This window comes from Balaenoptera musculus, chromosome 21 (assembly GCF_009873245.2).
Source record: "Balaenoptera musculus isolate JJ_BM4_2016_0621 chromosome 21, mBalMus1.pri.v3, whole genome shotgun sequence".
In the NCBI taxonomy this organism is placed as follows: domain Eukaryota; kingdom Metazoa; phylum Chordata; class Mammalia; order Artiodactyla; family Balaenopteridae; genus Balaenoptera; species Balaenoptera musculus.
The window spans coordinates 34,195,870-34,219,253 of record NC_045805.1 but is presented as its reverse complement, the minus strand read 5'-3'; the positions used below and the strand labels follow the sequence as shown (position 1 = coordinate 34,219,253).

The following is a 23,384-nucleotide window of genomic DNA, read 5'->3' as shown; positions in this document are numbered from 1 at the left end:
AAGCAGCCAGATTTCCAGAGTTAGCACTTGGGATTAATGCCGTGCCCTGCTTATCGGCCAGGCCCTTTGTCCCCTGCAGCCCTGTGTGAGCTTTTCAACAGCTGTTTCCGAAAGTGACCTCTCCCCAGCCCATGCTTTTAATACTCCCTGCAAAACTTGATCTGCTTATGAAAATATCTGAAGTGAACTGTAGCCTGGAAGAACACGAAGCCTAGAAAAGGGTGGCGAAATTGAGGTAAAAGGACACAAAGCCCAAACCCAGGGATCCTCTTAACTCCTGAGAATTAGAAGGCCTGGAGGGAGCAGGCCAAAAAAGGCCCAGCCGCCCGGGCAGGGGCTGAGGGTAGATGCCCAGCGTGGGGTTAAATATCACAGTTACTTCTCACAGGAGGGGCAAAACTACGAAAAGTAATGTGGGATTACACACACTCTCTCTCTTTGTTTTTATTGAGGTATATTCGACGTGACATTATATTGGCTTCAGGTGTACAGCATCGTGATTTGATGTTTGTATTTTATACTCTCTCTTGTACCGACTAATATACATAGGCAGTATCTAGCCTCTTCATGATGTGACCGAACGGCGTAACTGCAGCAGAATCTTTGCCAGTACGCAGCCTTTCCTGTTTCTCCATGTTCATTAGTCCCCAGTCTCCTGCTTGGTCCTGGCCACACTTCACATCAGAACTCCCCTCATCACCAGCAGCCTCGCTTAACCATGACAAAGGCAACTAGGAACTGACGTCACGAGGCTTTTCTTTAAATACTTTCAAATACTTTCCTTTAAATACTTTCAAATACTTTCCTTTGAATAAGTCAGCATTATCCCTTCAGTGTTGAAGAATGTTCCTTTGGCTAAAGTTATTTGAGTGGCTTCTCTCGGGGCTTTGTAAAGAAACCATCCAGATCCATCCACCTCACTACAAATGACTCAATTTCGTTCCGTTTTATGGCTGAGTAATATTCCATTGTATATATGTGCCACATCTTCTTTATCCATTCATCCGATGATGGACACTTAGGTTGCTTCCAAGTCCTGGCTATTGTAAATAGAGCTGCAGTGAACATTGTGGTGCATGACTCTTTTTGAATTATGGTTTTCTCAGGGTATATGCCCAGTAGTGGGATTGCTGGATCATATGGTAGTTCTATTTTTAGTTTTTCAAGGAAACTCCATACTGTTCTCCATAGTGGGTGTATCAATTTACGTTCCCACCAACAGTGCAAGAGGGTTCCCTTTTCTCCACACCCTCTCCAGCATTTGTTGTTGCTAGATTTTTTGATGATGGCCATTCTGACCGGTGTGAGATGATATCTCACTGTGGTTTTGATTTGCATTTCTCTAATGATTAATGATGTTGAGCATTCTTTCATGTGTTTGTTGGCAATCTGTATATCTTCTTTGGAGAAATGTCTATTTAGGTCTTCTGCCCATTTATGTAGTGAGGTGGATGGACCTAGAGTCTGTCATACAGAGTGAAGTAAGTCAGAAAGAGAAAAACAAATACCGTATGCTAACACATATATATGGAATCTAAGAAAAAAAAAAAAAGGTCATGAAGAACCTATGGGTAAGACGGGAATAAAGACACAGACCTACTAGAAAATGGACTTGAGGATACGGGGAGGGGGTAAGGGTAAGCTGTGACAAAGTGAGAGAGTGGCATGGACATATGTACACTACCAAAGGTAAAATAGATAGCTAGTGGGAAGCAGCCGCATAGCACAGGGAGATCAGCTCGATGGTTTGTGACCACCTAGAGGGGTGGGAAGGTGGGAGATGCAAGAGGGAAGAGATATGGGGACATATGTATATGTATAACTGATTCACTTTGTTATAAAGCAGAAACTAACACACCATTGTAAAGCAGTTATACTCCAATAAAGATGTTAAAAGAAAGAAACAATCCAGAGACAATTAACCCCAGGGAGGCATTGGGAAGGAGAACGGGAATTTGGGTTTCTTCCTTCTGTGGCTGTTTGAGACACCCCACTGTATATCTGAGTTTTTTCTGTCTTTGTTTTTTATCTTCAACCTGCAGGCTCGGCCGTCTGGCAGCTCATTGCATCCTTCCTGAGGCTCCCGATCTCGGGGACTCACTGCATTGTTGGGGCCACCATTGGATTCTCCCTCGTCGCAATTGGTACAAAAGGTGTGCAGTGGATGGAGCTGGTCAAGATTGGTAATTGCCATTTTCTTTTACCTATCAGAAGGAAAGTTTACATTTTCTAGAGTAAATGTTATTAAAAGCCACCGTTACACTTTTTCCTTTAAATGTTAACGTTTAGAAGACCTATATGGATAGGTCTATGAACGTTTTCCCTTAAAATTTCTCTTAGCAGAGATTGTGAACTGTTATGCAGTCTTTTAACTCCAGATGCTGTTTTCAAATGCTACATTGTCATCCAGCTTTGAAAATCAGTATCTGTTGTTCACAGGGCGTTAAGAACTTTATCTGGTTGAAATCAGTGTGTAGGCAGAGAAAAACTGGACCCTTGTCCAGGAGTCAGAGCTCCTGGTGCTGGGGAGGCGTGGAAGCGAGCCTAGTGCCACTTACCCCACTGCATCCAGGAGACCCCCAGTCTGCCTGGTGCTCCTTCTGGGTTGTGGGCTGCCCCGTGGGGACTGTTAGGAGAGGTTTGACAACCTGCTTCCTGGGTCTGACTTTTTCAGTAAGAGGAAAGTCCTTTCAGCCCCATAAATACCAACACGCCCACTGTGAAAAACACTCTCTCTCACCCATCTCCATCCTTTTACGAATCATAGTGGCCTCAGGATCCCTGACCTGCAAGCAGGACACAGATTGCGAGGGAACGCTGCTGACCCCAGGAAACTCACCTGAGCTCCCGGGAAACTCACCTGACTTCCCAGGAAACTCACCCGAGGTCCCAGGCTTCTAGAACAGTGGTGCTTGATTCTGGCTGCACTTTCGAATTACCTGGGAGAGCAATTTAAAGATATCAGTGCCCAGACCCCATTGCAAACCTTTTAAAGCAGAATTCTGTGGGTGGACCCAGAACGTAACTAGTTTTTGAAAACTCTGCAGATGTTTCCAGTGTGCAGCCAGAGGCTACGGGGTGACAGTACCAGGCTGGCCTTGGAAATTGAAAGGGAAGGTGGTCCCCTTTTCAGTGGCCCTTACAGCTGGCACAGGGACGGGGCTGCATGAAGGGCAGGCAGAATGGGCTCAGTGGGAATCAGAGGAACCGTCGTCGGAGGCCGGAGCTGGGAGGTGGTGTGTGTGCCGTGGCCTGGGGTCTGTGTGTGAGGACGGTGACCCCTGTGTGGAGGTCAGCCTGCCAAGGCAGTGGGTTTGTTGGGCTCTGAGTCAAGGTGAACAATTCCAGGAATGTTTACTAATGTATGCGCTATTATATAAATAGGACCTGAATTATGTAGAATTGTAACATTCATTAGATTTTCTTTTAATTATTCAGTTGCTTCTTGGTTTATATCTCCGCTGTTGTCTGGTTTCATGTCTGGCGTGCTGTTTGTACTGATCAGAATGTTCATCTTAAAAAAGGTAAGAGAGGCTATTATTTTTTTAAATTACGTTTTAGACCTAATTTTGGTTCTACTCAATAGAAATTAATAGTGAGAGGGGTCAGAGGAATAATTGTTAAGGCACAGCCCCCTGAAGTTGGAATTAGACATCATTCTAAAGTAGGCGGGAAGAGGTGGGTAGAGTACCCAGGGGCTCCCCCAGAACCAGCACTGGACATGAGGTGTCTTGCCATATGACTTAGTTCATTGGTCAGCATTCTTGGGCACTGTGCTCACACCTCAAAAAAGGAAAGATAATTATTTTGTGAACAGTAAACAGAATAGAGAAAGATAGTGTTAGGATTTTGAAATTAACTAGCACTAAAAACAGCTGGAGAATTTCTTTACCCAAATATAAGGTGTTTTCTGTTTTTTAATGGAGAAAGGAAGCTTCAGACACTGGTTTTCTTCCTATCCTTGAGGATAGGATAAAAAGAAGGAAATAACACCTACGGGGGCGGGGTGTGTGTGTGTACATTTTTATCAAAAATAAAATGAGATGAAAACGGAAGCTTACTGAGATCAGTATTCTCGGCAAGAAACAAAAAAAACCTTGGTTACATTTTGATTTGCCTGTCAAGGGGTTGTTGCAGCGTTTCATAAGCCCTGCTGCTTGCCCTTAGCCGCTCAGCACACACCGAGCACATTGGGACACGCCTACCTTCAGCCGTCTCCTTGCTTGAAGACGTAGCTCTTCTTCTAGGCGGGCTCAGTCTCTTGGATGATCACAAAGTTACCAGCCCTTCTCCGGGGCTCCAGCTGTCCTAGGACCCAGTAACATCTTGGAAGATGCCACCCACTCTTGCCCCTCCTGCACCCCCGTCATCTGCCCCCCGCCAGGAGTCACTTCCCAGGTGCTCCTGCCCCAGCCTCCGCTTGGGTACCTCTCTGTGTATCCCCACACGCTCACTGCCTTCTTATCATTGCACTCGCGTCGTTGTGCAGCGATTTATCTCCTGCTTGGCCCCCTGTTTGCTATTTGACCGGAAGATCTGTGAGAGTAGAAACCGTGACTGTCTCTTCGCATGCGTAGACGGCACCCAGCGCTGCTTAGCCCTTCAGAGACGCCGGTTGAATATCTGTTAAGAGGGAGGGATGGCTGCTTGGATGGGGGGCAGGTGATGGGTGCAGGGAAGGAAGGAAAGGAAGGAGGGAGGGAGGGAGACAGGAGGAGGAACAGAGACGGGTCTCAATGAGACAGCTGCCATTTGCGTTTTAAGAGTAGGTTATTTGAGAAAACATAAGGTGATTCAGTTACAACATGCAAACTGAAGACTTTACGCCTTCAGAAGTTACTGGTTGGGAGTCTTTCTGTAGCAGCCGTCGTCTCCCAGGAAACAGCATTTTGGAAGCGGAGGCAGTAGGCATGTGAGCGTCTCAGCGTTTCGCTTTCAGTTCAGCCTGGGTTCCTGTCGCAGGTCCACGGCAGATCAGGAGGTGATGTGCCTCATCCCAGGCTCCTGCCCATCCCTTTGTACCTGCCCTGCCTGTGACTGTGGCCGGGACTCCTGTGCGGCTGAATCGCCTTCCACCCCAGCTCTTCCTTTCCTGACATCTCACTTCCATTCACCTCAGGCCTCCTGACGAGTGCTGGTGGCCGCTTGAGACATTCCAGGCGGGTTCTTGATGAGTTTACGTTCTGCAAACGTACTTGATTTGCACACGTTTGCATTTGACAGTAGGAACCTGTGAGATAGTCTGTACTTATCCTGACTTCTGTAGCTCACATCAAGGCTTAGACCTAATTTTCCTTTTATCATGGGTGGGTCATAGACTCATACCAATGTACAAGAGTGTCTTACATGGTCATCAGAAATTAGCCCGTGTTTGAATTATTTAAGCAACACCTACGTGCCAGTTCTGCATCGAGGAGTTCTCGGTTCATATTTTTGCTTCAAAATCCTCTGTCGATCTAAACCCTCAAAGTCTATATTTTTCCTCTGTAAACTCTAAATTTCAAATATTCTCCCAGGTGTGACTTTGCCTAAAACACGTGCAGTACTGTTCTCGCTGAAATATTAGATTTCGGAAGTGTTGTACCAGAAGCCTAAGGTTGTAAAAAGCTGTTTTCTTAGACAAAGAACCCACAGTTCTTTTCACCTTTTAATAGTTGAAGGTGAAATGCTCCACCTCGTGAAAGGATTCTGAAAGTCACAGCACGTGGTCCGGTATTTCCTTGCTTTATATATTTCAACACAGCAAACCCGGATCATGTCACAGAGTACCATAAAATCTAGTAGTAACACCGTGGTGTTGAAGTCATTTGACTTTCTCAGGGCATCCTCGGAGGGTCAGGCCTCAAAATATTTGTTGAAAGTGGATTTTTGGGCCAACGTGAATGTAGCTAGAACAGTGAGCGCTCTGGGTCAGGGCTTTAGTCCCAGGAGCTGGCCTCACCAACAGCCCTTCTCTGTCCCCACATCTGCCGCCACCTCATGTGATCCCAGCACGTTAACGCGTCTGCTGGTCACCTCGTGGGCCCTTTGCCACAGCACTTGTGTAGGAGGAGGGTCAACCCAGGCCAGCTCCGGGTCTGGAGGTGCACACAGCCCGCGGCAGGGCCAGGGCTTTCCCGGAACGATGACTTGTGTCATTTTGCCTGTGCTGCCTGCAGATGCCCCTGGAGCCCTGACCTGCCCCCTTATCTCCTTACCCCGCAGGAGGACCCCGTTCCCAACGGCCTCCGGGCGCTTCCCGTGTTCTATGCCGCTACCATCGCGATCAATGTGTTTTCCATCATGTACACAGGAGCCCCAGGTAAGAGCCCTCGGAAGGTCACGGCCAGCAGGTGGTGTCAGAGTCCAGCGGCGGTGGTGGATTTGTTGGCCAACGGTCAGAAGCACTACTCACGATCATTACGGAGCAGTGAAAAGAGTAGGAGATGCCTTTACTTGTTTTAAATACTCAAGAGAGATGTGAAGTACACAGGCAACAGACTTCAGGTTAAAAAAAGAAAATTGAAATCCCCCTTCTGCCTCAGATTCCTGGTGCTGAGTCGCAGAACGTGATGGGACAGTCTGAGCCTCCCTGAGCTGGGGGGGCCCCCGGAGGCAGGGGGGAGCTCGCGTAAGCAGTAGGTCACCACCTCGGGACAGTCCGGGGCGGGGCTGTCACGTGGTCTACAGCACAAACATCTAACCCCCCCGGAACTCGTCAGCCCAGTGAGTCCAGGGACTAGCGCCCTGCCGTTCCGCGTTTCAGATACCGGAACCAGTGATGATTTTCTTTTCAGAATTGCTCCTTTTCTTCCCATTCCGATGTCTTTTGTTCTTTCTTTTCAAGGGTTTGGGGTTTGGGGTAGAGCAGGGTTAAAAGTTCCTTTCTTTTACGTTTTCAGTGGGTAAAGAAGAACATACGTACAATACTGTCATTTGCATAACATTCCCGTGTTGAGGAGGTGGTTAGCGTTCTCACTCACCATTTCCATCCATATCTTGGTAGAGAGGGTCCCCCATTCCCCTCTGTGAGATGTGCCTCTTACAGCCGGATCCTGAACAGGTCCATTGCTGTGGGATGTCCGGAGTCAGCAGAGATGTTTGTGTGTGTCGCTTTCCTTCTTGTTAACGTCCTTTAAGGATTAAGATTCAGTTACAGGCCATATCTGATAAAAACCTCCCTCTCTCTGTTCAAAAGATAAAGCTTCTGCTAAATCGTGTGTCGTATTACAGTTGAAAGCGCCCTCTTCCGAAACGGGGGAAATCCTTATTCATTTCTCCAACCGGGTTTTCTCAAGGCAGTTTTTCTCGGATTGTATAGCCATATCTAATTCTGTGTTTGTGTACTTCACTCTTTCTGAATGATTCTGAACGCTGTGTAACCTTCTACTTTGGCATCTTCTCAGCGCTCAAAGCACGGCTCTTACAGCTTGAATGCTCGTGGTCCAGGCTTTCAGACTTTGGGTGAAGGGAGGGGGCGTGAAGCACCCCAGAGGCTCTAAGTTATCTGAAAAGCACAAGGCTGAACGTCATGGTGAGCTGGAGGGAGATGAAACCCTAGCCTCAGATGACAGTGGCCTGACGGCCCTTTGGACTTGATCATTCACGGAGTATGAAGTGTGTTTGTCACAGACTGTTTTCATGATCCATAACAAAAAAACAGAGGCAGAGAAAAAGCAGTTGCATACCATGAAGTTGAAGTTCAGCCCACCCCAAGTCTGTGAATCTCACGAAGCTTCCACATGGTGCTGGGCGGGCCCTGGAGCGCCAGGTGGGAAGTCAGCTGTAGCAGAGAGATGTCTCGTCCACCTGAGCCCTTGTTCTTAGTTCTCTGCAGGCTCTCAGAGCCCAGGGTAACGGAACAAAAAGCCTAGCAGCCGTCAATAGCCAGACACCTCCTGGGCTAGTGATTTAAGAGATTAAACAAATGAAGGCCGGGGTGCCTTTGTCTGACCGAGTCCTGGAAATGGGAATCGGTGTAAATGACGACCATTTAGTTCTGTTTCTGCATTTTTTTTTCTAGCCTCTATTCTTCTCGCTCCTTGGTTCTCGGTCTGAATGTCAGAAGACCACAACTGTATGATTTTTATTAAAATTTGACTTTTTCCATACTTACCTATTTTTTCCATCACTTCTTTTTCTTTTTCTCATCCTTTGCTGTTTTATTGCAAATTTGCTAGAAGAATCAGATTACTAAGAGACTAAATTATTCTAGAGAAAATGAAACTAGATAACGGATGAGGCAACCAAGGATAATATAAATACCTCACAGAGAAGTTGTGAAAAATAAATAATAAATAAACGCTTTTATTGAGCTGAGTTTTACATGAATTAATCCTTTGCGTCCTCTGAACTCCACTGGGAAATTGGTAATGTTGCTAACGCCCCCTGACAGGCGGGCAGCAGGCACAGTGATGCTGACTGAGTGCCCAAGGTCATATAACTAGTCAGGTGCAGAAGCAGACTTTAAGTGGGCAGCCTGGTCCCGAGCCCCAGTTATATGACATTCTTCTGACACACGATGGGGCAGGGGTAAGACACGCAGTATCTAGTGCCTGGTACCTAATGTCACTGTTAATTATGATCAGAATACACTCAGTCAGAAAAGGACTTTGCTAATATCTTGGCTCCTGGGGAGTGTTTATGGGATATTCAATAGGTGAGTCTAAATCCTATTTTTATTTAAACATCTAAGGTTAAAACTAGACATTAATTCCATCCTACGGTCATCTGTAGCTGTGGCGTCATATTTGGGGATAGGGTTGAGCTGGGAAGAATCACTTCCACAGTGACTTGGTCCTCTGCCCCTTTCAGAATTTGCCTGCCTTTCTGCCTGTTGGAATTTATTCTTCCTAGTCCTTTTCTTCCTTAGAACGCTTCCATTCAACACATAGGCCCCAGAGATAAAAGGAAAGAATGAAAAGTTTGCTAACAAAAAAGAGTGGCAGCGTTCACCTTACCCCGTTTCAACTTTCAGAGATTCTGATAAGTAGCATTTTTCTAGATGGACGTGAATTCAGTGGGGACCCGTGGGCTGTTGAGTTACAGGGTTCTGGTTTGACTTCCTCTGTTCCTCCTCTCTAAGTTATTTTGAAGTTGTTTATATCTTGGGCCTAGTTTGATTTGTTTTACTTTGTGTTTGACATGACTTTTCTCAAAAGTCATCCTTCAGAAACTGAGTTGCACTTTAAAAGATGGTCTTTGCATTTTTGTCCTTTAAAAAATAATTTGCAAGAAGCAAAAATAACTTGAGGAAAATAAAGTACTCACTTGGGTTGGGTTAGATACAAGCCTGAAGTTTATTTTTAAGGAAAGTCTTCAGCTGTACAGGACCTGGTTTTTGTTCAGCATTTAAAGAACAAACGCTGAGGTTCATGGCACACGGCTTCGAGGCGTCAGAGCAGATCAGCTAACGAAGGTTTCTAAGTCAAAGTGTGGTCCCTAGACCGGCAGCGTCAGCATCACGTGGACACTTGCCAAAATGCAGATTCTCAGGCTCAGCTCTAGACCCGATGAACCAGAAATGCAGCCCAGCAGTCTGTATTTACCAGGGAGACCCTGGGTGATCAGATGCGTGTGCATTTAGAGGACCCCTGCCCTAACCACCTCTTTATCATAACCTTTTACCGTAAACGCTGCTGTCTTACCACAGTTCTCATGTAAGGGGTGCTCCTCAAAATCTCTAGCTAGCGACCTTTGCTCACTCCTTACTGGCAGATGAATTCTCACACTTAACCAGGCCTGGTTTCTGGCTTCCCCAGAGTGCTCTGCACCTGAGATGGGGCTGCCTCCCCCTCCTCCTCCATCTTCCCTTCCTCCTCCTCCCCCCTCTCCACCTCCCCTTCTCCTCCAACTCTTCCATCCCCCTCTCCCCCTTCTCCCTCCCCTCCCCCTTCTCTTCCATCTCCTCCCCCCCACCTTCTCCTCCATCTCTTCTCCTCCCCCTCCCCCTCCTCCTCCATCTTCTCTTCCTCCTCCTCCCCCCTCCCTACATCTCCTCCCCCTCCCCCTCCTCCTCCATCTTCTCTCCTCCTCCTCCCCCTTCTCCTCCCCCTCCCCCTTCTCCTCCCCCTCCCCCTTCTCCTCCCCCTCCCCCTCCCCCTTCTCCTCCATCTCCTCCTCCTCCAGTGGCAGCTCTTCTGGTCCAGCCGCAAGGGAACCAGAGCATCAGCCACCCCTCAGGTCCCCGCTGACTCAGGAGAAGGAGCTTTGTTCCCAGAGGACCTCTGTGTTCCGTGCTAGCTGTAGACAATGTTCCGGGCTGTAGAGAAGCTGGGCGTTGGAGCTGCAGTGATTCCCAGCCCTGGGCCCTGGGTGGGGAAGGCCTGGGCTGAGAAGAGTCTCCAGTATCACTGAGAGCTTGATTCAGAAAAGAGTGATTTAAACTCACTTCCTTCTCAGAATTATTATAAATGAACGCTGGTTTGAGAAAGCTGGTACCATTTGCATAAAAAAAAAATCCCAACTATAGGACAAATTAGGAAATAGCTTTTTTGAATTTCAAAACAATGCTTCATTTTCTTAAAGTTGCCCCAGGATTCCTTTCACCCAGGGAGCTCCTCTAATGCTTGAACGTGTTGATCTAAAACAAAACAAAAACTAGAAACTTCATTTATCAGGGAAGGGAGGACTATTAAAAAATGATTCTACAAATGAGGCAGACGTGTGTGTGTGTGTGTGCGTGTTACTGTGGAAAGATGTCCATAATATATTGTTATGTGAGAAATGAAGGCACGGAAGAATATATACAGTGTGATTTACATCTATTAAATTTAAGGAAAAGAAAAAAAAATTCTCACAAACACTCTGCACCATATGTTTATGTCTAGAAAATGCCTGAAAAGATACACATCAAATAGTTAACAGTGTTACTCTGGGAAGTGGGTTCAAGAAGGACAGAAAACGAGGAATTTTCACATTTGTACGTGATACAGTTTTATACAGCTGATATTTTTATTTTTTTTAATTTTTATTTTATATTGAAGTATAGTTGATTTACAATGCTATGCTAGTTTCAGGTGTACAGCAAAGTGATTCAGTTATACATATATATATCTATTCTTTTTCAGATTCTTTTGCCATATATGTTACTACAGAGTATTGAGTAGAGTTCCCTGTGCTATACAGTAGGTCCTTGATGATTATCTATGGCTGATATTTTTATAATCGTATATTATTTATAAAATTAACCCCGAGAGAGAGAAAAGAGAGGCTGCAGGTGAGGCTGATGAGTAGTATAAGGGAACTAATATGGGCTAAAAAGCCTTACTGGTTTTATAGAAGCTTAATTTATTTTATTATATTCTAACAAAGATTGTTATATATGAAAAACAAGAGATGTAGCAAAGTAATAGTGACTCCAGAAGACCGTGTTTCTAAAAAGTTCTCTGCTTTTCCCCATGTCACTTGGATATCCTGATCTTCGGGGGATTTGGGAGAGAGTTGCAAGGATGCTTGTGGTTAGAGCTAAATCACTATTCATCATATCTTCACTGTTCAGAAGATGAAAGAGCTTGAGATGAAAGGCCATTTAGGGTCTGGAGTGAGGCCTGGGCTTGCGAGCACCCAGTGTGGGCTCCTGGCAGCCGTTCTTGGCCGCGGAGACCGGAGCAATTCAAGCCGTGCCCTACTTTGCCTTCCGCGGGGTGATGGCGCCGGGCCTCAGTGCCCTCTGGAGCGTTGTTACCGGAAAACAATTTGAGATCTTCGCAGGAAGGCTGCTCAGTGCAAAGTATTTTTGTCAAAAATTTTGTTGTGAAAAGGTAAACCTTGAATTTTCAGAAGAAAAAAAGTTTTCCCCTGGAGGTACGTTGATTCAAAGGCTTTTCCGTGCTGGATTTTTGCATTTAATTGTTTTTTTATCCATGAAAGTTGATTTTATGTATTTAGTACAGTTTAGAGAAGCGTCCCATAACTGTCAGTCTGCATTTCTTATATGCAGGCTTTAAAAGTAAATCCTGGTGCGCTTTTTTTTTTCAAGTGTACAGTTTCAGGTGTCAGTTTTATATATATATGTATGTATGTATACACACACAAACACATATATTTTTTTTCAGGTTCTTTTACTGTAAGAGTTAACCTTATAGGTTATTTCAAAATATTGAGTATAGTTCCCTGTGCTATACAGTAGATCCTTATTTATATATTATAGTGTGTATATGTTAATCCCCAAACTCTGAATTTATCCCCCCACTTTCCCCTTTGTAACCATAAGTTTGTTTTCTGTGCCTGTGAGTCTGTTTCTGTTTTGTATGTACGTTAATCCTGTGCACTTCTGATGCTGTTAATTTACTAAATTGGTATAATAATTTGGTAAGACCCAAATCCTGTCCCCGTTCTGTTCCTCTCTCCTCTCTTACTCACCATTGATGACTGCCCCCGCTTTTCTGGTTCCTTCGCTGTTCTTCGCACCCTTGGTTTTTCCCTCTGTCTCCCACCCCTTCCACTCTCAGTGATGTGTGGAGCCCCTGACCTCCCGTCCAGTTCTTGTGACTCAGAGGGTGGCTTCGGACCTTCTTGGCCACTTCCCAGGCCAAACCGCTGGCGAAGGTGGTTGTGATGGTAAAGGTTCAAGGGTCAGGTGACATTGTGGCTTATTGTCTAAGAGAAGCATCAGAAGTCGTGTAGCCAGCCTCAGTTCCTCCCTTTCGGATGTGGGTCCTGACACCCTCCAGAACTCACGTGACCTCCGTGGAGAGCGTGGAGACGGGCCTGGAAGGCGCACGTAGAGCAGCCCTGCTCTGCCTTGTTGTGGGCTCTGCTCGGCAAGGAAGGAAGCAAACGGGGCCTGGGAGCAAACGTATTCACTCATTTAAATAGTCCTGTATCCAGCTCCCAAACTGCATCCCCTCCCCAGAGTACCCAGAGCTCGCCTGTCTTAGATCAAGTTAACGCAGTGAAGCCAAAAGTAGCCCAAGTAACAATTTTATCATCAATGGAACCAGGAACCACCAAGGAAACCGTGAAACCTCTTCAAAAGCCAAGTATTTTTAAGCTGTAGTGGTGTTGATGTTCGTTCATCAGTTTGATGTTGGTGATTAACAGTTACCTCTCAGTTCAGCAAGAAACAGCTTTGGAGCGGTCTTTTACCACATGTACCAGACACTGGCACAAAGACATAAAAGAAGAAGCAGGAAGCCGTGGCCATGAGCGCGGCCAGTGAGGTCAGCCCGAGTGGTTCTACAAGCAGCTCCAAGCCTCGGCTCCAAGGCCACAGCCGGGGCTGGAGCAGGGCTGCCAGGTGCCTCAGTACAGCCCTGCATGGGGCCACGTGCTTTCTGGTGTAACCGGGCGTTTGAGGGTGGAGTGGCCTGACCGCTGAGTGTCTCCTGCCGCCAGGGACCCCTCCACTGTACTAAGGCTGGGTGATCTTGGTTTTTTGTTTTTTATATTTATATGTTAATCCTGACTCCCCATTTAGAGTATTAACTACCTGTTCTCCCTCTTACCATTACCAAAATGTCTAATAATACCTTACCTGAGTAACTGTGAGTTGGTTTGTATGTATAGAATGGCTAACAGTGTAACTAACAAAGCCTGTATCATTAGAGATTTGTTTAATCTAAGAGCAGAGTTTTAAATAGTTCACTCCTTTCAAACTTCGAAAAAAAATTTAACAATTTACAAAAGTGTGTGCCCATTATAAATTTTCAAAGTTAACAGTACAAAAGTATATGTAGTGAAAAGGGAGAGCCCCCTCCAATTTCTCATCTCTCCATAGGAGTAACCACTGATTCTTTCCAGAACTTTTTCTGTCTATTCACACATATGGTAGGAGTGTATGTGTGGGGTTGTTTTCTCTTCTAAACATAAATTGGGTCATGCTACACACACCGTGATCCAGCTGGCCTTTCTTACTTAACTAGATCGCGGGCCTCTTTCCTCATGAGTACGTTTAGATCGACCTCATTTTTACGCTCTGCACCACACTGACTTCACGTTTCCATGGAATGACGCGTGTATCGGTTGTCTTGCAAATTCTTCCCATTACAAATAATGCTGTAGTGAGTGCTCCTGTGCCTGTATCTTTGTGCCTGTGCAAGGGTGCGCCTGTGAGCATGTGCGAGTCACGCCTGTGCGGCCGGGAGAGCTGGGTTCTGGGACCCCACAGGGCTAGGAAGCCTGATGCTTCTCCACCCTCCATACTTTCACTGGCTGATGGAATGGCCGCTTCGTGTGCTGGACTGGATAGTAATGAAAAGGTTTTCTATGTTGTAATTCCATGAGTTGACACTTCAAAGAAGAGTTGAGTTTGAAAGTCAGTGTCCTTTTAAAAAACTTTTCTATCTAAGCTTTTATTTTATTTTATTTTTAACAGTAGAAAGGGTTGATTTATGCATATGGAGGCCTTCACAGAAAAGACGTGAACACGCAAAGAAGCAGTTAGACTTTGGGACTTATATACCATTTTGACAAAGGGTGATAAATTATGGAAAGTGACGAGGAAATACAGGGAGGAAACAGAATAGAACGGTTATTTTAGCAAGGTCTGTTTGTGCAGACTTATCTTGGTATTGGTGCCTTGTCTCCAGTGGTGAGGGTCACTTTGCTCTTCCTGGAACAAGGAAGGCGCGTTTCTCACAAGGAATTTATGCCCTGCTTTCAGGCACTTACGAAGGGTGCAGCAGACTCTTCCTGTGTCTGCTGTTTCTCAATTTAAGCTGACGTTAAAAAAGGTTTGTGTGTGTGGTCTGAGCGTCATGTCCATTTAAAGCCGGGCTGCTGACTACTGAGAAACCAAAGAGGCAGCTGCCAGCCTTGCTGTGCCCGCTGCAGCCCTGGGCTTCGCGCTGCCCGGGGGCGGGGGCGGGGGCAGGGGCACTAGGAGGGAAGACAGACCCTTTGTTACCCCTGTTTGTCCACTCAGGAATGTAGATATTGAGATAATACTGTAAAGGGGTTTATTCCCAACTTAATATGCCGTTTGTGCCAAGTTGGTCGATTTTTAATAATTAGGTTACTTACTGATTTAACCACATATTCGCAAAGCTGTGTGTCTTAAACACACAGCTTTGTACCCCGGAACGCCTAGCACATCTTTTTTGGTTGAGAGTTTTATTAAACACGGAATCCAGGTGGTTCGTTTCAGGTTTGGGGAGTGGCAGGTATGTGGACGTGTTGCCCAACGTTTGAGAAGTATCCGCTTTATCCCCAGTGCTGGGCCTGGTCCTTCCCATGTGGGCGATCGTGCTCATCTCCTTCGGGGTCGCGCTGCTGTTCGCCCTCTTCGTGTGGCTCTTTGTGTGTCCGTGGATGCGGAGAAAGATAGCAGGTAAGGGCTTTGCTGTTCTTCTGATCTGCAAGAGTGCTCTGACTGCTGAGCCCTCGCTGTCATCCACGGTGAAACTGACTGACAGAGGGAACACACACCGAGATCAGGCCGGTCCTTGGCTCGTGGCTCCTGATGGCTTTCTGGCTCAAACTTTTCCTTGGTAACTTGGGACCCAGGTGAGAGTGAGGTCCTAGTTGCCATGGCTAATGGAAGGTAACTGCCCGATGGGAAACATTAGATTATACAGATCAACACCACAGTCAGATAGCACTTCCCTCCCTCAAGAATGGCTAAAGGTAGAAAGACTAGATTACAAGTGTGATAACTGGAATTCTCATACATTTATGGTGAAATAAAAACTGGTACAGCCATGGGGGAAGTTAGTTGAGCAGTTTCCTATAAGGTTAAGCAAACATTTACCATGTGGCCCATTAATTCCACTCTTAGGTATTTATCCAAGAGAAATAAAAAGACTTGTACACAAATTGGTCGGCCATACTAGCCAAAAAATGGAAACAACCCACATGCTCATTAACAAGTGAATGGATAACCAAATTATGGTCTATTCATACACTAGAAGACGAATTAGCAACGAAGAGGAGAACTACCGGGAGAAGCCAGGCACAAAGGAGTACATACTGCATGATTCCAGGGAACAGTCATCCACAGCGGCAGAAACCACTGGTTGCTGGAGACCGACTGCCAAGGGGCACAAGGGACAAGAGGGAACTTTAGGGACAGGAGGGGACTTTGCAGGGTCAGGAGGGGACTTTGCAGGGACAGGAGGGAACTTGAGGGACAGGAGGCACTTTGCAGGACTCTGTTAACTGGGGAGTAGTTACAGGCTGTAGTCATTTGTCACAGGACATCTACCTGTACATTTAAAATGTATAAATTTCACTGTATGGAAATTATACCTCAGTGAAAGCAATAAAAAAAAAAAGAAGAAGACTGTGGCTTAGAAAATTGCAGGAGGTATTTTCCTATCAGTGGCAACATGATTGAATTCTAAGTCTGGAGGCCACACAGAGCCTTTTACAGGGCTCTCAAGAAAAGAAGTATTTACTTTTGGCCTCAGAATGTACCTTACAATCGCACGTTCATACGGATATATCTGAATTTGAGAAACCCATATTTCAAAGAAGAACAAAACAAATGAGGAGACATACCATGCTCATGAACGCAAAGACTCAATACCGGAAAGATGTCAGTTCGTCTCAAATCTATACATTTAACACAATTTAAATAAAAATCCCAGCAGGATATTTTGTAGATTTAGACAAGTCACTTTAAAAATTTATATGGAAAGGGAAAGGAACTGGAATAGCCAAAGCAATTTTGGAAAAGAGTAAAGTTGAAAGGCCTGTACTGCTTGGCCTTAAGAGCTACTATAAAGCTACAGGAAAGTGTGGAATTGGTGAAGAGAGACACCTAGATTAACAGAACAGAGTAGAGTCCAGAAACAGAGCCACAAATATATATGGCCAAATGATTTTTGACAAAATACAAAGTCAGTTCAATGGAGTAAGAATAGTCCTTACAATAAATGGTATTGGAACAGCTGGATATTGAATGCCAAAAAGAGAACCTTGACCTACGTCTTACACCTTATAAAAATTAACTCAAGATGCATCATAGATAAAAATGTAAAATAGAAAACTATAAAACTTTTAGGACAAAAAAGGGAAAACTTTTGAGACCTTTGGTAAACCAAAGAGTTTTTAGATATGATACCAAAAACAGTTCATAAAAGAAGTTGGTAAATTGCTCTTCATCAAAATTAGAAACTATTGCTCTGTGAGAAACACTATTAAGAGAATTTAAAAAGACAAGTTACAGACCGGGAGAAAGTGTTTGCAGACTTGTGTTCAGAATATATAAAGAAATCTCAGAAGACAACCTGGTTAAAAATGAGGAAAAGTTTGAACAGACACTTTACCAAAGAAGATATATGAATGGCAAATAAGTCCATGAAAAGCTGCTCAACATCAAAAATGCAGATTAGGGCTTCCCTGGTGGTGCAGTGGTTGAGAATCTGCCTGCCAATGCAGGGGACACGGGTTCGAGCCCTGGTCTGGGAAGATCCCACATGCCACGGAGCAACTGGGCCCGTGAGCCACAGCTACTGAGCCTGCGCGTCTGGAGCCTGTGCTCCGCAACCAGAGAGGCCGTGACAGTGAGAGGCCCGCGCACCGCGATGAAGAGTGGCCCCCGCTTGCCGCAACTAGAGAAAGCCCTCGCACAGAAACGAAGACCCAACACAACCAAAAAATAATAATAATAATAATAATTAATAAAGTAAAATAAATAAATAAAATTTATAAAAAAAAAAAAAAAATGCAGATTAAAATCACGAGATATCACCACACACCTATTTTAATGGCTTTTTTTTAAAAAAAAGGACAGTGCTAAGTGCTGATGAGACTGAGAAGCAGCTGGAATGCTCGTGTACTCCTGGTGGGAGTGCAAAATTGTGCAGCCTCTCAGGAAAGCAGTTTGGTGGTTTCTTATAAGGTTAAATATACACTTACCCACTCCTAGGTATTTACCCTAGAGAAATGCAAATTTAAATTCACAGAAAAGCTTGGATATGAATGTTTATGGCAGCTTTATTTGCCATCACCAAAAACTAGAAGCAGCTTGGATTATCCACAGAACGAATAAACAAGCACGTATTTATGTAAATAAATACATCCATGTATTAGAACACTACTTGGCAGTGAAGAAGAGTGAGCTACTGAAACCTGCAACAACTTGGATGAACCTCAGACGCATTAATCATGCCAGGTCAGAGAAGCCAGCCTCAAAAGCTCGTGTCTTATGGTTCCATTTATATGACATGTGGAAAAGACAAAACTGTAGAGACAGAGAGCAGATCAGTGGTTGTCACAGGCTAGGGATGGGCAGAGGGGCTGACTGCCAGGGAGGCTTTAGGGGCTGATGGAACCCTTCCCTGTCCTGATTGTGGATTGTCTGTAGGAATCTAGACATTTGTTAGACTCAAGATTCTACACACGCAGACAGAGCCAATTTACTGCATGTAAAATTTAAAACTAATAATAAAAAAACTACATTAATACATACAACTTGAAACTAAGTAGTGAAGCCACATTGATGACAGATTGATAACCCGCTGCTGCTTCCCCTTCTGTGTAGCCGTTCCCACTCTAGGCTGAGAACGAGCCCCCCTTAAACATCCTGCTTGGCTGACTTAACCCCATGGGAAGTGATAAACTATACTTAAATGCTCTGATGTCTATAGGCTTTTTCTAATAGCTGAACCTTAATGGGAAATGGACCATAAAATCTTTTCTTCCACATTTAGGCTATAATGTTACAGCAGGAAACTGACATCACTACCCATACTGGCTTCCCAGGAGATTTTTTGGTCAATGCCATGTATTTTGACATTTCAGTATATGTGTGTCTTTTTCTATTAATTTAAGTACAGACTGTGGTTAAGGGCGTGGACAGAGAGTAAACCGACTGCATTTTGCTACCTATGTGACCTTCGGCAAATGACTTAATCTCTCTGGGCCTCAGTTTGCTGTTTATAAAGGAGAGAAAATAATAATACCTGTTTCATGTGTTAACAGGTTTTTTTGGGAATTCCCTGGCGGTCCAGTGGTTAGGACTCCGCGCTTCCATTGCAGGGGGGCACGGGTTCGATCCCTGGTTGGGGAACTGAGATCCCACAAGCCGCGCAGCGCGGCCAAAAAAAAAAGGTGTTTTTAAAAAATTGTTATTATAATCTTTACAAACGTTATCTTTTCTCATCTAGATTGTAAGCAACTTGAGGTCAGAGATCTGTATGCACACTTTTTTGTTCCTTGCAGTACATAACAAATTTAGTTTTTAAAAAATCTATCTTGTATCTGACTATCTAGGTAAGTATAGAAATAGTGGTGATGTTGTGCTCAGCAGAGGAACCGAGAATGTCTCCATTTCAGCTGGGTAGGTAAGAGCTCAGACATCCGCTCAGGTGAGGAAGCAAGGTCATAAATCACCAGCACCACACACCAGATTTGATTAAAAAGAATGCTCTCCAGCTTCAAACTGCTTTTTAAAAATCCCTGGTTTCTTTTGAAAGTAAAGGATTTTTAAAAGTAAGTAGAATCTCTCTGTTCCTTTTGAGGAAAATGATTTACTTGTTTCCTAAGATTTGGTGACCTGAAGAAATCTGAGAGCAGTCATTTATTGAACAGAAGAAAACCAAGCAGACTATAACAGTATCTTTGAAGACAAAAAGGATAAACATTTCAGGGATTCTGAGGTTAGTTTAAGAAAATAGAAGGCCAGTCTAGATGGTTGTAGAATTTACAGAATGTTTACCTTGGGAATCAGTCTAATCCTGTCTTTTTTGTTGGTCTTGGATGAGATAACTCAGGCCTAAGCCTCCGTCTTTCCCTCCATAGCTGAGTTTTCTAGCCTGTGTTTCCCAGATGATTGAACTCTCCACTTTATTTTGTCTAACTTTTTTCTTCATTCCCAAAGTAAGTATGTAAGTAACAAGATAAATATTTATTTTTATATTCATTTGTCAGTAACAAGAATTCTCTGACAAAATTTTCAGTTATGACTCTATTTTCTTTAGGCAAATTACAAAAAGAAAGTGCTTTATCGCGAGTCTCTGATGAAAGCCTCAACAAAATTCCGGAAGCGGAGTCCCCAGTATTTAAAGAGCTACCGGGTGCCAGGGCTCACGACGACAGCACCGTCCCCCTCACCGGGTCAGCCGCGGAGCCGTCCGGGACCTCAGAAAGCACGACAGGGGGACACCACCCCCGCGTACCGTACGGTAAGACCCCCGGGGGCTGGCGTGGCACTGGGCCTGCCGGCCTGCGTGTGGCACTGAGGCTCCAGTGCACACAAGTGTCCCCTGGTTTCTGCTTTGAGAAAACCCAGGCACTAAAGATGCCTCAGGGACCAGGCAGTTGCAGAGCAGGCTTACTCGTGACCTGTGATTTTCCTCCAAGAGCCATTTACTTACAGTCTCCCAGCGGCGCCCAGACCCCCCGTACCACCCCTCTGAGTGCCTCACCTGCATCTTCCACGTGCAGTCACCTAACTGCTGGAGATCGGAAGGTCGGCTTATCCAGCTTAATACAAACGCCTTCCTCCGGAAAGACTCAGAGCGAAAGCTGACATTGGAACGGGAGGGGGTCCCGCTAGAGAATCACAGAAACCATCAGGACCATCCTGGGGGGGGGGGGGGTCCTTTGTCCTACAGCATCTGTGGACAGTTATGGGCAGGCACCAGCGTTTGCCTGGCCCGCCGCCCTGCAGGGGCGCTGGCACCGATTTCCAGGCCGCATTTGGGACTTGGCCAAAGAAGGCAAACAAACTCTGCCCACTGATCTGACAGATCTGCCTTTGACTGTCCAGACTGGCCTTTTTTTTTTTTTTAATTGAAGTATAGTTGATTTACAATGTTGTGTTAATTTCTGCTCTACAGCAAAGTGATTCAGTTATACATATATATACATTCTTTTTTTAAAATATTCTTTTCCATTATGGTTTATCACAGGATATTGAATATTGTTCCCTGTGCTGTACAGTAGGACCTTGTTGTTTATCCATTCTCTATGTAATAGCTTACATCTGCTAATCCCAGCCTCCCACTCCATCCCTCCCCCAGCCCCTCCCCCTTGGCAACCACCAGTCTGTTCTCTGTGTCTGTGATTCTGTTTCTGTTTCATAGATGAGTCCATTTGTGTCGTATTTTTAAGGAGCACCTACAGCGTGTATCTCCCAGGGATCTGGGTTGGGTCCCTCTTGTATGAAGTTGTTTGTAAAATGAGCTCCTTACAGGGAATCCTCCTTTTACTGCTTCCTAGAAAAGGAGAGAGTGCTACAGCGATTTCTGGAAGACACATTTTAAGAGACCGTAATAACATCATTTTTTAACTACCCTATTATTAGTTTTACTTACCCCTTGTTGTATGTTTCCAAGTTTCCCTTTTTATTTGAACCATACTGCAGGGCCTTCATAGTCAAGTTAGAAAATGGAGCACGTGGGAAAAAGCAAAAGCACCCGCCACCCCGCCTTCCCCAGATGACCTCGGCTCTCAGTCTGTCCCCTTGTCCCCCTGCAGGCCGGGCGCTGTCCATGACGCACGGCGCCAAGTCGCCCGTGTCTAACGGGACCTTCGGCTTCGACGGCTCGGCGCGCAGCGACAGCCACGTGTACCACACGGTGCACAAGGACTCGGGGCTCTACAAGGACCTGCTGCACCGCATCCGCGACGAGCGGCCGGCGCCGGACGGGGCCCCGCGGCTGCTGCGGCGCAACAACAGCTACACGTGCTACACGGCGGCCATCTGCGGGCTGCCCGGCCTGGCCACGCGCCGCGGCGACGCGCCCGCGCCCGAGGACAGCGAGAAGCTGGTGGCCGACGCCGTGGCCTACTCCCGCCGGCGGCTGCGCTACGACAGCTACTCCAGCTACTGCAACGCCGTGGCCGAGGCCGAGATCGAGGCCGAGGAGGGCGGCGTGGAGGTGTGCCTGGCCAGCCCGCTGGCCGAGCCCGATCCACCGCGCGACGACGCGGCGGACGACGAGAAGGAGGAGAAGGACTCGGCCGAGGTCCACCTGCTCTTCCACTTCCTGCAGGTCCTCACCGCCTGCTTCGGCTCCTTCGCGCACGGCGGCAACGACGTGAGGTCAGTGCCCAGGGCGCGCGGGCGGACAGGGCGGGGGGGAGGCGCACGGCAGACACACAGCCATCCTGGAACCTCGGGGGTCTGCAACTGCCCGGGTCCACCGACATGGGCTTTTCCCCCGCAAGTGTAGCACCCGCATCTGTGAAGACGCATAGATCTTTAAATGAACTAGGTGTGGGGGAAGGTTTGTGTTGGATCGGAGATCACAACACTGGGAATCAGAAGACGTGGGGTTTGAGCCCTGACTCTGCCCACGCCGTTCCAGCTTCCTGCCCTGCCTGAGTCATTCATCAGTTCCTTTTGGTTTTGGGGCAGAGAGAGCAGTACCCGGATTTCCGCCCAGTTGTTCAAGGGTCACCTGTGAATAAGTAGCTCCTGTAGTGTGCCAGAAGGTGACATGCGTTAAAGGGAAGAGTAGAAAGCGGGTGGGACCCCTGGGGGGCTGCCGTGTTGGACGGCTGCTTGGGTCAGGGGGGGCTCGCCGAGTGACACCTGCAGGGGCTGAGGGCGCAGCCGTGCACTCGTCTGTAGGAGAACATTCCGGAAGAGGGAACAGCAGGTGCAAGGGCCCGAGGCAGGACATGCCTCGGGGGGTGTTCCGGGAAGAGCCACAAGCAAGAGCGTGGAGACGCTCAGGTCGGCGGGTTGTGGAAGCCCCGAATGTGTACTCTCTACACCCTTCTCACTGGCTGGGCAGCTCCGGACCAGTCACTGAATTTCCCAAAGCCTCAGTGTCCCAATCTGTGAAGTGGGAGTAAAGCTAGTACCAACCACATGGGATTTCTGTGAAGATTAAGTGAGATGCTTTATATAACAAGCTCAAGACAGTGCTCTCCCATAATCAGTATCCCTACATTTTCACTCTTACTATTATTATAGTTATCACACAGGCTAATGTTTCTGTCCAAATCAGGAAAACATGCCATTGTTGCTTTTTTTTTTTTTTTGCTCAGTTATATGACTCCGTTTTACACTGTCTACCCACGTGCAACAGCGTTTCTGTTCTTTTTAAAAGAAGTCTTTCTGCCAGAGAAGAGGCCTGGACATCTTAACGTTCTGCTCAGTGTCATCTAGGGGTCGCCATGTTATTTTATTGGGGGCACCATGTTCTGTCTCCTCTTAATAATTTTTTTTCTGCCCTCCCCCACCAGCCCACTTACTCCTCCTTATCCACAAATTCTTTATTGAAAGCCTGGTACTGTCAAAGTGTTATGAACTGGGTCCCTGTCCTTTAGGAGTTTAAATTCCAGTTAAGGAGACAAGAAAGACATACACGTAGAAAAGTAACAGTACACCCCAAAACAGCATTTAAAGGCCAGAGGAAGAGTCTAGGCGGTAGCTGCTATAGGTGACCAGAGTTTAGAGCAACTGTTTGCAGTTTGGGGGCTGCTTTTGAGGCTTTTGAGCAGGGATATGGTCTGATGAAAGCAAGGTTTTAGAAATAATAGTGTGATGTGAAGAGGGGGCTTCT

The 23,384-nt window shown here is 46.1% G+C and overlaps 1 protein-coding gene across 3 annotated transcripts in view; it reads left to right on the top strand.

Annotated features, from left to right (window-relative positions):
* The window catches only part of SLC20A2 (solute carrier family 20 member 2), a 65,046-nt gene that overhangs the window by 19,847 nt on the left and 21,815 nt on the right, over window positions 1–23,384 (top strand). For 2 of the 3 annotated variants that reach the window (XM_036838798.1, XM_036838799.1), the window contains 6 exons: window positions 2,043–2,183; window positions 3,439–3,524; window positions 6,205–6,301; window positions 15,134–15,250; window positions 19,845–20,048; window positions 21,346–21,913. In XM_036838798.1, coding sequence (XP_036694693.1) covers window positions 2,043–2,183; window positions 3,439–3,524; window positions 6,205–6,301; window positions 15,134–15,250; window positions 19,845–20,048; window positions 21,346–21,913 — 1,213 coding nt within the window. The remainder of the gene's footprint in view (window positions 1–2,042; window positions 2,184–3,438; window positions 3,525–6,204; window positions 6,302–15,133; window positions 15,251–19,844; window positions 20,049–21,345; window positions 21,914–23,384) is intronic. The other variant, XM_036838800.1, reaches the window with a different exon arrangement.